A 13,872-nucleotide genomic window follows, 5' to 3' on the forward strand; every position below is an offset into this window, starting at 1 on the left:
TGTTCTCTAAATATGTAAGCAGTACTTCAAAGTTTTTATCTCTTTGTGTCTGATACTCATAACTTCAGTTCACTAGAATATTACATCTGTGAATCAGGTTATTATGTTTAAAAGAAATACAGTAAGAATGCCCACTGCATGCCATTAGGAAACCTTTCTTAATAAACTTTATGTTAATTTAATTTAATTTTCACTGAGTTCAGCATCATTTCCCCTTACCAGTGGGAGGTCTCATGAGAAGAACTGTAAGTTATTTTACCTTCTGTACAGTTTTACGATTATCACTCACCAGGGCAAAAACCTGGTGAGAGACTTCTGTAATTTTGCTTTAATTTTCATTCCAGTCTGTCCTTCAGGGCAGGTCCTGGTGGAAGACACAACCCTGTCTATTTGTGTGACAGTGATAAAGAATCTCAACCATGTGACTGCTTGCCAGTGTAAGCCCTGAAAGAGAGAGAGAGACCATTTGTTGTTGGTTAAAGTCAAGTGCAAGCTGTTTTTGAGCTTCACAGCTCTGTTTCATTAGCCAGACTAAGTGCTACAAGTCAGCTGTATACTTTAAAGTTGTACTGCATAAGATAAATTGCTTTAAATCACCCTAATGTTTTAAATTTTTCCTGCCACTTTATTTCAGTTCCTTTTGGCAAAGAAGTGCCAGCTTTGTGTCTATTGCAGCAAAGTGCTTTTGCCAAGTTTGTCTACCATCATAATGCTTTCTGTGATACTCATTTAAATATTTTATTTAATTTTTGTATTTGTAATGGCTCTGAGATGTAAACACATGCAAACACACAAACATACATATACATGCACACACACATGAAACACCTGGCTGGTTGAAGGCTTGGAGCTCCCAAGTTAAGTGTCCATAAGAAAACTGAAGGAAAAAGAAGGTTTAAGTGCTGGTGTTGCTTGATGTATGAGAGTGGGTATTATTCTGCTGTAAAAAAAAATACATTTTCATCATGTGAAATACAAAACAAAACTTCCTATCAGCTACAAAGTTTGCATGTTTTCTGTATGTATTTGATAAGTTTGTCCTTCCCATTTTAATGAAAAGGACATTTTCAAATTGTGACTCGTGTTAGTGCCGGATTATATACTGAACTAGAAACTGCATATGTAATCTTATTCTATAATTATTATTATTGTTATTATTATTTTATTACAGGGACTTCGATTTATTCAGTTGAAAAATCCCTGGAGTCATTTACGATGGAAAGGAAGGTACAGTGAGAATGATGAGAGAAGCTGGACTCCAGAACTTAAGAAGTATTTAAATTTTGATCCCAAAACTGCTCAAAAAATAGATAATGGTATGTTCAAATGGTCAGGTCACATATATTGAACTGAAATGTATCTAACTGATTTTCTGACCTTACACAGATAATTATTTTGGTGTCCTGAGATGTGAGTAATACACATGCAGTTATATAAGGATTTTCTTCAAGACCCCCTTGATATTTGGTGTTATTCCATAATGCTTAAGGTAGTTGCTGTGTTGTTCACAAAACCAAGGGGGAATGAATAAAAAAAATATTGAGTGGAGGAAGATGCACACAGGTAGATTATATCCTATGTAGGAGGGCCAGTCTGAAGGAGATTGGAGACGGTAAAGTGGTGACTGGGACAGTGTAGTTAAGCAGCATAAAATGGTGGTCTGTAGGATGACGTTGGTGATCAAGAAGAGGAGGAGGAGTATGAAAGCAGTGCCAAGGATTAAATGGTAGAAGTTAAAAAAGGGTGATTGTGAGGTGGAGTTCAGGGAAGAGTTAAGACAGGCACTGGGAGGCAGTGAAAAGTTACCGAATAGCTGGGTAACTACAGCAGAGCTAGTAAGGGAGACTGCTAGAAAGGTGCTTGGTATGACATCTGGACAGAGGAAGGAGGACAAGGAGACTTGGTGGTGGAATGAGGAAGTACAGGAGAGTATACAGAGGAAGTGACTGGTGAAGAAGAAGTGGGATTGTCATGGAGATGAAGAAAGAAGACATGAGTATAAGGAGATGAGGCTTATGGCAAAGAGAGAGGTGGAGAAGGCTAAGGATAAGGCATATGGAGAGTTGTATGAGAGACTGGACACTAAAGAGGGAGAAAAGGACCTGTACCAATTGGCTAGACAGAGGGACAGAGCTAGGAAAGATGTGCAGCAGGTAAGGGTGATAAAGGATACTGAGGGAAACGTACTCACAAGCGAGGAAGTGTGTTGAGTAGATGGAAAAAGTACTTTGAAGGGCTGATGAATGAAGAGAATGAGAGAGAGAAGGTTGGATGATGTGGGGATAGTGAATCAGGAAGTGAAACAGATTATCAATGAGGAAGAAAGGACAGCTATGAAGAGGATGAAGAATGGAAAGGCTGTTGGCCCAGATGACATACCAGTGGAAGCATGGAGGTGCTTAGAAGAAATGGCAGTGGTATTTTTAAATAGATTGTTTAATGAAATTTTGGAAAGTCAGAGGATGCCTGAGGAGTGGAGAAAAACTGTTTTGGTATCTATCTTTAAGAATAAGGGTGATGCGCAGTGCTGCAGTAACTACAGAGGGATAAAATTGATCAGTCACAGCTTGAAGTTATGGGAAAGAGTAGTGGAAGCTAGGTTAAGAAGGGAGGTGATGATTAGTGATCAGCAGTATGGTTTCATGCCAGGAAAGAGCACTACAGATGCAGTGTTTGCACAGAGTGTTGTTGAAATACAGAGAAGGTCAGAAGGAGTTGCATTGTGTCTTTGTGGACTTAGAGAAAGCATATGACAGAGAAAGCATATGACAGGGTGCCTAGAGAGGAGTTGTGGTATTGTATGAGGAAGTCGGGAGTGGCAGAGAAGTATGTAAGAGTGGTACAGGATATGTACGAGGGTAGTATGACATTGTTGAGTACTGCGTTGGGGGTGACAGATATGTTTAAGGTAGAGGTGGGATTACATCAAGGATCAGCACTGAGCCCTTTCTTATTTGCAGTGGTGATGGACAGGTTGACTGATGAGATCAGACAGGAGGCCCCATGGACTATGATGTTTGCAGATGACATTGTGATATGTAGTGAGAGTAGGGACCAGGTTGAGGAGACTCTGGAGAGGTGGAGATATGCACTGTGGCGACCCCTAATGGAAACAGCCAAAAGAAGATGATGAACAGTACTATTTTACTGTTTTAGAAAGAAGCTGTTGTATGCCTGCAAAGAACTGGAATAAATGGCTGTTGTGTTTTTCTTGTTCACTTTTCTTTAGTTGGCTAAAGGAACCAGAAAGTATTCCCTGTGTGCAAAAGTTTATAATATGCAGTGAAAATTCTCTTACCTTTCTGCTAAAAAGTATAGTAGGTGTAACATCTGTAAATTTACATATACATTTTATATAAATATATATATATATATATATATATATATATATATATATATATATATATATATATATATATATATAAATAGATATATTAAGGTGCCCAGCAGAGATTCAGTTTCGATGTATGACCACAATGTTTTGACTACCTTCTATAAAGAGGTGTACCACATGACACACATTTCCTGTCTACTTTCTCATATGTAAAGATATGCACCTCATTGTAGTGCTTCACCTTTTCTAATTATAAACTTGACTGTTTTGCAAATAGTTTAATGTATTACTTACTTATGTTCATCTATAAGGTCTAAATTATCTTTAACTCTATGATGTGCATACCATGGGCATTTTAAACAAGATTTTTGTTAATGTTCAGTAGTCGGCTAGTTTTTCAACCTTTTGAGTTTACTGAAACTTTATCATAGTATATGAAGAAACATATAATTTTTGTGGCTTTTTTTTTATTACTCTTCTGAAGCTTGACATTTTTACAGGGTCACTTGTAGTCACTCTAGATTTAGTTCTAGATTTATCTTGGGCAGCTGCGTTTGCTTTACTCCTGATGAAGACCAGGCAAGTATGCCCACTCAACCTGGTAACACACTCACACATGGTCCTAGCACATCATTATATGGCTTTGCTTTCCCATTTAACATCAGACTGGGCATTCATGACTTAGAGAGAGATGTTTTCTTCTTCTGTGGAACTGTTATCTTCTCTGTGAACCACATCAGATCTCGTTTCAGTTGAGTAAGTTAGTCCCTATAGCTTCAAGCTGCTGCACATGCACCTTAACAGGAATCTGGATTTTCACTCAGCTTCTTTTCCGCAATGTTGATTCACTCAGCTTCTTTTCTGCAATGTTGATTGACTTCCCGAATGCTTTTTGAAATAATATATGTTCTTCACATGGATCACTGTTGCAGCAGTATAAGCTGGTCACAGCTGCAACATCCCATGATTCCAGTTTTGGGTTTGTGAAAAGGGAGATTTTGTGATGGAGAACCAAATTTCTCAGAATCTAAGTTCCCCATTCTCCTTTCCTGCATGAGAACAGTCAGTCACAAGACATGCTTCAGGCTTTGCTTATGGAGTTTTGTTTATGGGGATAAAGGTGCAGAGTCCTTGGTGGTTTAGGATTACATGATTTGAAGGGATATTTTAGAGTTGTGCAGTTAATGCTCATATACATACCAGAAACAAAATTCTGTAATTCAAAGTTGAAAGAGACGATGATGAAGCAGTGGGGAAATTCAAGAAATAAGGGGAGAGATTGTATTTTGGGTGCAGATCCTTAAAGAGAATAACAGCAGCACTTCTGGCTGACATCAAAGATTGAAAGAATACTAATTTCATGAACTTTAATCATACTTTGACTTAGGAATGGGGTCCATTCCCATCGTGGTATTAGAAACCCAAAAGATTTAGAGAAATTAAAAAACAGTGTGTGTAATATTCATAAAGTAATAGAAAATATTCTAAAAACTAAGCCAACACGAGAATGGAAAAAGGCAATTCTACTAATAGCGATTACTGCAATCAGGGGAACAGAGAATTGGTATGAGGGGCTGGAATTTACTGGAGAAAACTGGCAAAAGAATCAGGGTACTGGGAGCAGATAACTAGAGAGGAGAAGGTAACAGAATGGGAAGAGGCTAAGAATACATTTGAACTGAAGGCTAGCCTTCCCAATTAGGGATTGATATCTGAGTATAAGCAAAGAAAAAGTATAGGGGAATCCTAAATGAAAGACCTGCTCTGGTAGAGTTTTGAGTTAAAATCTAAACTAGAAGCTGCTGTTAAAAATGGATAATTAGTTGGACATGTAAAATACTGCTTGATGACTACAGGAAGCAGTCAAGGGAGGTTAGAAAAGATTGGGAAGAGAGATTGGATAAGCAATTTACAAGGAAACAATGGAAGGACTCATGTTTGGCTCCCAAATATGCAACAAAGTCTAGATGATTTAAGGTTTTTTGCTTGGAAGTGTTTTCATAGGTATTTTTGTACCCCAAGCAGATGCCAAAAGACATTTTTCTCCAGTAGATGGCAAATGTTGGAGGTGTGATGGGGAAGAAGGAGGTAACTGGTAGCATATGTTTTGGGAATGTAATGAGTTGGCAGAATTTAAAGACTCTCTACAGAGTACTCTGTCAGAAATATTGGGTGAGCAAAGGGGTATAAATAAAGAAATTATTTTTTTAAGTTGGGATACAGGATCTGAATTGTATAGACATAGTAAGGCACTGTTAAGTCTAATTCTAGTGGCTGCCAAAAAAAGCAATTACTAGAAAGTAGAAATCAAAGTCGAAACCAATTCTATTTGAGGTAGTCAACATTCTAACAGAGGGCAAAGAAGTGAAAGTGGGTTCTTTAGAAAAGGTTGGGAGCAAATTGCACAGAAAAATGAAAATTGTGGGAAAAATGCACGAAAAGTAATGTTTTGGAGGAAGACTGACATTTAAGCAAAAGTAGGAATAGAGCAATTTATGTAATGTTGGATTGATTGTACAGAAGCATATGTGTGATGTATGTTTGTAACTGTTAACATGTTAATATGGTTTGTTTTCTTGTATATAAATATATGATCTGATGGTCCCTCTTTCATTCCTCCTCAAGAATGGATTACAGATCCATCCTCAGATCCAGCTCTGTCATGTTTCTTCAGAATAGGATCCAAGTCTCGAGCTCTTCCCACTATCCACAATGCCCCGCACTCTAACCAACCTTCCCAGATCTCATTTTCCGCCAGTGGAATCAGACATGGTAGCCTGATTCTCGAGCGTTTCAGTAGTTTCCTGGGTATCTTCTTCACAGATAAGTGTCCTTTTTTCTTTAAAATTCCTCCCCTACCCTTTTTACAGTGTGTAGGGGTTTTTCTCTCTTGCCTTTCTGGCTCTTTCTTTATCTATCTATCTGTTTATCACTGTAGCCATTTTTTTCCATTAGGCTCCCCTTCTACTTTCTTTCATTCTAACAAAAAAAAAAAAAACCTCTTTTTTTTAGCATTCTCAGCCTGCCAGGTTTCTTCCTGGGTTTTCTTGTTGTGTGACTGTGGAAAGTTTTTCTTTGGTGATGGTAGACAAACCCTCAAGGTTTAAATGATGCTCGGCATGCGGACGTAAGTTCCCACATTCCGATGTATACTCTTTGTGTGTTTACTGCTTGGGTACAGAGCATCTGCAGTCAGCCTGCTCTATTTATGAAAGCTTTAACCCTAGAGCTATAGCTGACCACAGAAACAAGTTTATTTTGAATGGCCTTTTGCCTGCTTCCTCTCCAGAGGCTCAAACCCCCTCTAAGAGCCATGTGGGAGCCTCCAACTCCAAGAAGCACCCACACAAGTTTTCAAGGGCATCTTTGGAGCCGCTCGATACATTTGGGAGGTCCTTAGATCCTATGTCTTTGGATCACAGGCCTGCTTCAACTCCGGCAGATCCAAAGCTTTCTTTGGATCTGTCTAGATCCTTGGTGATCACTAGCTCATCTTATAGTTTCATAGTTTAGTACTAGGCTATCTGCCCTGGGGCATTTATAAGCCTAGCCATAGTGATGTGGCTTTCGCCACCCCATGTAATGGCACAAAAGTGTACAGAATAGATTTAGAATACTGTGCCTCTGTCTAGTAGTGACACAGTGAAGACCCCCTTACATAATAGATTAGTTTATTGTGCCTCTGTCTAGTAGTGACACAGAGATGATCCCCGGGGTAAACCTACGATCTCCCATCCACTCGTCAAGATTTCTCTTGAAGAGAGTCAGTGAGGGGCTCTGCCTAACATGAACTGGGATTCTGTTCCAGAGTATGGGAAGCCTCTGAGTTATGAATCTGTCCCTCCAGCATGTCCTATTCATATTTGTGCTGAGGTTTAAATCTTTAGCTCTCATGGTTCTGATGGATTTGGATTTTTTGAGGTGGAGCATGTCCATCAATTCCTTATTGGACATGGCTTTGTACGTCAGGCACAGATCACCTCTGAGTAGGTGGTATGCTACTGAATAGAGCTGGAGTTTCTTTAGTCTGGCAGCATATGACATATGTTGGAGACCCTTGATCCTCTTGGTGAGGTACTTTTGGGGTCTCTCCAGTTGTTGCAAGTGCCGGGTGAGGTACATACTAAATGGGGCATTGTACTCAATCATGGGCCTGATAAGGGAGGAATATAGGGGTACAATGACCTCCTTTGATCTGGATGTGAATCCCTTCATGATAAGGTGGGCAAGGTAGAAAGTCTTTTTTACCACTTTGGCAACGTGGGTGTCAAATGAGAGGTCACTATCGACTTGGGTCCCCAGGTCTCTGATTGCTTTTTCCATACTCAGTGGGTTATTGTCTATGTGATAATTTGTGGGTACTTTGTTTTTCCCAAAGGGGATGACTATACATTTTTTGGCATTTAGTTTAAGGCCATGACTCCGGCACCAGTTGTCCGTTTCAGTGAGGCCTTTCTGTAGGATGTATGTGTCACCTGGTGTATCGACTATGGCACCTAGTTTGCAGTCATCTGCGAACTTTGTCAGCCACAACCCTCCCATGTTTGCTTTCACATCTGAGAAATAAATGCCGAACAAGAGGGGTCCCAGGAAAGAGCCCTGTGGTACACCACTTGTGACTGGCTTTGAGTCTGACATGGCTCCAGCAATTTTGACTTTATGGGTTCTATCCTTTAGCCAGTTTGCAACCCATCTTGTGACATATGGATTTACATTTAAGCTGTTGAGCTTGTCTGTGATGCCTGAGTGAGGTATTGTGTCGAAGGCTTTAGCCAAGTCCAGGTAGGCTGTATGGACTGCTTTTCCCTCGTCAATGGCTCTAGTGACCGTTTCGAAAAAGTCAACCAGGTTCAAAAGGCAGGATCTGCCCTTTACAAAGCCAAACTGGGTGGGATCAAGTGTCTGTAGGTCCCCAATGTCTCTGTTTATGAGTTCCATAATGATTCTTTCCATAGCTTTGCAGACCAGGCTGGTTAAGCTTATGGGGCAGTAGTTACCACGGTCTGTAGAGGTGCCTCCTTTGTGGAGTGGGACCACTGTTGCTGTACGCCAGTGTTCAGGTACATATCCTGTAGTAAGGCTAAGTTTAAATAGCATTTTTATGTGTGGGTGTAGCTCCTCTTGGAGTTCACGTAGCACGCAACCCGGGATACCGTCAGTTCCCATTGATGCTGTGTTTTTAGCCTTGCTGAGGGCGGTTCTCACCTGGACATCTGAGATGACAGGGAGGTTACATTCAGCTGGGATAAGTATTTCTTCTTTTGGGGGTGAGGGAGGGGAGAAATTTGCACTGAACCTGTCTGCCAGAATGTTGGCAATATCTGTGGGTTCAGTGTATTTTTTGTCATTGTGAACTAACTCTGAGCATATCTGAGGGTTTCCGCCCAGGTTTCTAACATAGCAGAAGAAGGGCTTGTGGTTATCTTTAGTGTTCATAGCGATTTTACTCTCAAAGTTGGCCTTGGATGTTTTTATGAGAGAACGTAGCTTCCTACTAGTGCTGATCAGAGATGCCTTCTCTTTATGAGATTTTGCTCTGTCATGCAGTAGCTTCCTTCTTTTGTTATACATTTTGTTTATGGCTGGGGTCCACCAGACAGGACGCCTGCCCTTGGTGGAGAGGGTCTTGGTTTTATTTGGGATTGCATGATCCATGCATTCTTGGAGATGTCTGTAGAAAGCATTTGTGAAGGATTCAGCATTGTGGGATGTGGTTTCCACTGGCCCAGTGGGCTTAAAGGATACCATCTCAGTCTTAAGAAGTGTAAAGTCGGCTTTTGAGAAGTTTTTCACTGTAGTCTTTTGTGTTGGGGGTGGAGGTGAGATATGTATATCCAGGGCGAGCTTGACATTCCTGTCCTGAGTCAGTCCATCTGATACTGCCACCCCCTGCGCTTCAGATCCTAAGCCTGTGGATCTGACAGTGAGGGGTCCTACACTGGTGCTTGGTTTTGAGTCAGCTCCACTCCCTGGTCTACAGCAGACTCCAGGCACTCCAGACCCCCCTCCATGGCTTCCTCCAGGTCTTCCAGGAGTATTTTGGAGGCCAACATGGACAGGATGATCGGTAAGCTCTTCAAGACTCAGATCCAGCTGGGGGTCTTCTCAGCTCCATCTCTTATGGGTTCTGCAAGTCTCTCCCTTCAAGTCTAGTCTCCTTCTCTGATCCATCCTTCAGAGTCACAGGGTCATGGAGCCTGCCTTCCTCCACTCTAACTGTTGTCTTGATCTCCTAGGTTCCATTGTCATCAGATGATAGCAAGTCTCTGCTCTGGGGTGTCCCTGTTGCATCCGGGGAGAGGGGATCGGCTCCTACATTATCAGAGCCATCTCTTCCTCTTAGTGCTGTGGTGCTGGACAGTTTGGGTCTAATTCTGCTAGGGACCCAGGGCTCAGGGATTCCAGTCCTCTCTTCTGCAGCCTCAAATCCAGTGGAGTTGGGGAGGAACACTCCAGATCCTTCAGCATTTCTAGTGGTAGAAAGGGCTTTTCTCTACCCACAGGGATCTGATCCCTTTGAGCCATGATCCATTCCATTGACTTCCTTTGGATTAGAGATATGAGCTTGACATTCCTGTCCTGAGTCAGTCCATCCAAACTGGCCCCCAAACAATTTCCCCAGAGGGACCCCCCTCCTCTTCTATGACCTCCCCTGTGTACCCCACAGAGGAGATTCCTCTTAGGAGGACATGCAAAAGTAATCACATTGACTACCCCTTGGAGTCGGTCTCTGAGGATACGGATTATGTTGATGGGGAGGGATCCCCCAGATTACCACTGGAGGATGTCTCCTTCAGAGATATTTTAGAGATTATGCAGCAGAGAGGTGGTTGGTCAGCCCAATCTTCCTCCTCTGAGGTGTTTGTATTTTTGGAGGCCTTCAGGATGGGCCCATCTACATCGTGAGTGGTCCCCCCCCCCCCCCCCCGGCAGACAAGTTAGTGGATTTGGTGTCCAGCCGGGCCTGGAAGGAGTGGGACTTGGTCGAATCGATCCCCAAGTACCCTGACAAATTTATGGCAAAGATAGACCTTATTGGAGTAATTGGAGTAAGGGATCTCCAGTAGGTGCCATTGCTGTGGCAGCAGCTACCAGAAAGGAGTTAGCAGAGCAGAGCTCCACTATCCATCTGCCAAACAGTGAGTCCAGAGCAATGGATAGGTTTGGTAAGCACGTTTATTCCTCAGCCACCTTCTTGCTTAGGGCATTGAGCTACCTGGCACATTTTACTCTCTTGTAGAGGGACCTGATGAAAGAGCTGTTGGACTCTCAGGCAGAGACCATGTCACTGGCAGATTTCAAGAAAGTCTTCCCCCGACTGGCTACTCTTTCATCCTTGTCCAGCTCCTCCATGAGGCTTCCCATTCCACGGAAGACCCCTCTCAGGCAGCTGCCTCAGACATTGCTATTCGGAGATGTGCCTGGATGAGGCTTTGTGATTTTGTGGAGCCCTTTAAGGCATCCTTTGTTAATGCCCCCTTCCTGGATCCTCACATTTCGGTCCATCGGTCAAAGAGATCCTAACCCACAGTGAACAAAAAGGGAAGACTTTGTCTGTCATCGTGGTCAAGTTCCCCACCCAACAGTACACCTTTTCTAGAAATCAGTGCACTGGAAGGAAAACCTGGGTCTATAAATCCTAGGGGTCTTCCCAAGATCAACGCAGGGATTCCTCCTCTAGAGGCAGAGGAGGAGGTTTCAAAGGGAGACGCCACGTCACAGGTAGAGGGGGGGGTATGCAGAATCACACCTTCAGGGAACCCTTCTCTGATGGGCCCTTTCAGCACTCCTGAAGCTCTGTCCAACTGTTCATCTGTGGAGGCAGTTGGGGATCAGTTCTCTCCGCACCCTACTGCCTGGACCGATATAACACAAAGCAAGTGGGTGGTAGAGTTTATATCCAGAAGCTACACTATCCCCATTCAATGTCTTCCTCCTCTGGAGAGGTCAGAGGGAGTTCCCAGTAGCAGAAATTCTAAGCTTACTGCAAAAAAGAGTCATCCAAGAGGTCCGGACTGCACAGAGAGGATTCGGAAGTTACTCTTGTTTCATTTTAATGCCAAAGAAAACTGGGGACCTGCAATCCATTCTGAATATAAGCAAGATAATCTTGCTCATAAAGGAAGCAAAGTTCCAAATGGTGATGGTTCAGTCCATTCTCCGCTGCTGCGGAAGGATGATTGGATGTGTTCTGTGGCCTTAAAGGATATGTACTATCACATCAAAATAGACAGGTGCTCCAGGAGTCATCTGCGCTTCCGACTGGGAGCCAGTCACTTTCAGTTGAGGCTTTGGACTCACCACAGCCCCCAGGGTGTTTACCAAATGCATGGCAGTAGTCACAGCTCACCTCAGACAGCAGGGTTTCTGGGTGTTCCCTTACCTGGATGAATGGCTCTCTGCCCCAACCAGGCATCGACTAATACAGGCCAGGGATCACTTCTTCAATCTTGCTAACGATCTGGGAATTACTGTAAATCTGGCAAAGTCAAATCTTTCCCCTGCAGAGACTTTAGCGTTCATTGGCGCTACCTTGGACACAGTCAGTCAGATTGCCGCTTTTCTCCCCATCACATCCTAACTTTGAGAGATCATGTACAAAGTGTGTTGAGTCTAGCTTCTCCCCCAGCAAGGCTAATTCTCCAATCTCTAGGTTCCATGCCAACTGCCATCCCATTAATTCTTCATGTAGCTATTTAATGCAAGTCCTTCAATGAACTCTGGCTGCTCAGTGGTCTATACTCTACCAGCTTCTATGTGTTCCTATCAAGTTGACTCCTGTTTGCAGAAGGCATCTTCAGTGGTGGTTGCTGCTGGACGACCTGACATTTGGCAGACCCTTCCTTCCCCCATCACCTTTTGCCACGGTGACCACAGACACATCCCAGTTGGGGTGGGAGGGCATTACAAGGGAAAGATGGTTCAAGGCACATGGACACACATAGAGACCAGATTGCATATCAGTGTTCTGGAGATAAGAGCTGTACTCCTCACATTGCAAGCTTACAGGACGTTCTCCCTCTAGGAACGATTGCGATTCACATAGACAACACATCAGTGATGTGGTACATCAGCAAACAAGGAAGAACCCGCTCTTACCCACTGTGTAGAGAGGCCATGAGGGTTTGGGAGTGGGAGATGTCTTCAGACCGCTTTTTGCTTGCAATACAGATTACCAGGGAAATCCAATGTCCTGACAGACAAGCTCAGCTGGTCCAGTCTGACCCCTTACGAGTGGTCCCTCAATCAAGCAGTAGCAGACTTGACCTTCAGTCATTGGGACCAACCTTGCTTCCCCCCAGAACAACAAATGCAGCAACTGCTTCACTCTGATCCCGCCTTCAGGAGAGTCCCTGAGGGGCACGATTAACCCCCCAGTCTCCTCTATACTTACCCCCCACTGCTGTTGATCTCAAAGTTTCTCCAGAAAGCAAAATATATGAAGTCCTCAGTAATCCTCATTGCTCCCTTCTGGCCTCTTCAGATTTGGTTTCCCTTCCTCTGGTCTCACATGAAGTATCCTCCATGGATTCAGGAACCCAGACAGGATCTCCTTTATCACCCTGTAGAGGAGTATCACCCCAATCTGATGTCCTTGAAATTGAACGCATGGTTTCTCCACTTCCAAAGATCATTCGAAGGTCTAGGCTTGCTTCCCCTGTCTGAGATATTATTTTAGCTTCCCAAAAAACAGCTACTAAGAAAGTTTATGGTAGCAAATTGTCTTTTGAGTTTCCAAAGAAAACATTGATCCTTTGTTGACACCTGTTGCTGATATTCTGCGTTTTCTAACATCTTTTCAAAGAAGGATCTAGCTTCTCCACCATCAAATACCAGTTAGTGGCAATCTCTAATTTTCATTCTGGCAGCATTCTCAACTGCCCTTCAGCTTCCAAACTATGCAAGGCTTATTTGAAAGGGTTTTTTCTTCTCAGACCTCTGATAAAGGATCCATCTCCAGCATGGGATCTCACCGTGGTTTTGCAGAGCTTAACTCAAAAACCCATTGAATCAGTGGACGACTGTGACCTAAAGTTCCTTTCATGGAAAACAGTTCTCATTGCCATTACATTAGTTAAGAGAATATCTGAAATTCAGGCCTTATCTTCTAAGCCACCTAAGATAATTTTCCACAAGGATAGAGTGTCCCTTCATACAAATCCCTTTTTTATGCACAAGGTAGCTACCAAGACCAATCTTAACCAGACTGTCCAGCTACCAGTCTTTTTCCCTAATTTCCTCTAAAGATGGTGAATGATTGTTGCTTTTGCTAGATGTTTACGGACAGTTAAATTTTTATTTTCACAGACTAAGTCCTTTTGAAAGTCAGACCAGTTATTTCTTTCCTTCTCTGCTAGCTGTCTAGGTCAGGCAGTTTCAAAGGTTACACTCACCAAGTGGATTACAAACCATATTTCCTTCATTTATAATAAAAATGGATTGCAGCTACCCATCCTCGTAAGACCCAAGCCAACAGGTCTGTGTTCACCTCATCTGTCTTTTCTTCCAGGGCTTCATTATATGAGACCTGTGCTGCA

General features: G+C 42.8%; 1 protein-coding gene across 1 annotated transcript in view; it reads left to right on the plus strand.

Annotated features, from left to right (window-relative positions):
• Window positions 1-13,872, plus strand: part of CAPN7 (calpain 7) — a 1,011,285-nt gene that overhangs the window by 647,706 nt on the left and 349,707 nt on the right. Inside the window, exon 13 of the mRNA XM_044064001.1 lies at window positions 1,172-1,316. Within this exon, the coding sequence (XP_043919936.1) occupies window positions 1,172-1,316 (145 nt within the window). The remainder of the gene's footprint in view (window positions 1-1,171; window positions 1,317-13,872) is intronic.

The sequence above is a fragment of the Protopterus annectens genome, chromosome 2.part2 (genome assembly GCF_019279795.1).
Source record: "Protopterus annectens isolate FY-2018-M chromosome 2.part2, PAN1.0, whole genome shotgun sequence".
NCBI classification, from domain to species: Eukaryota; Metazoa; Chordata; order Ceratodontiformes; family Protopteridae; genus Protopterus; species Protopterus annectens.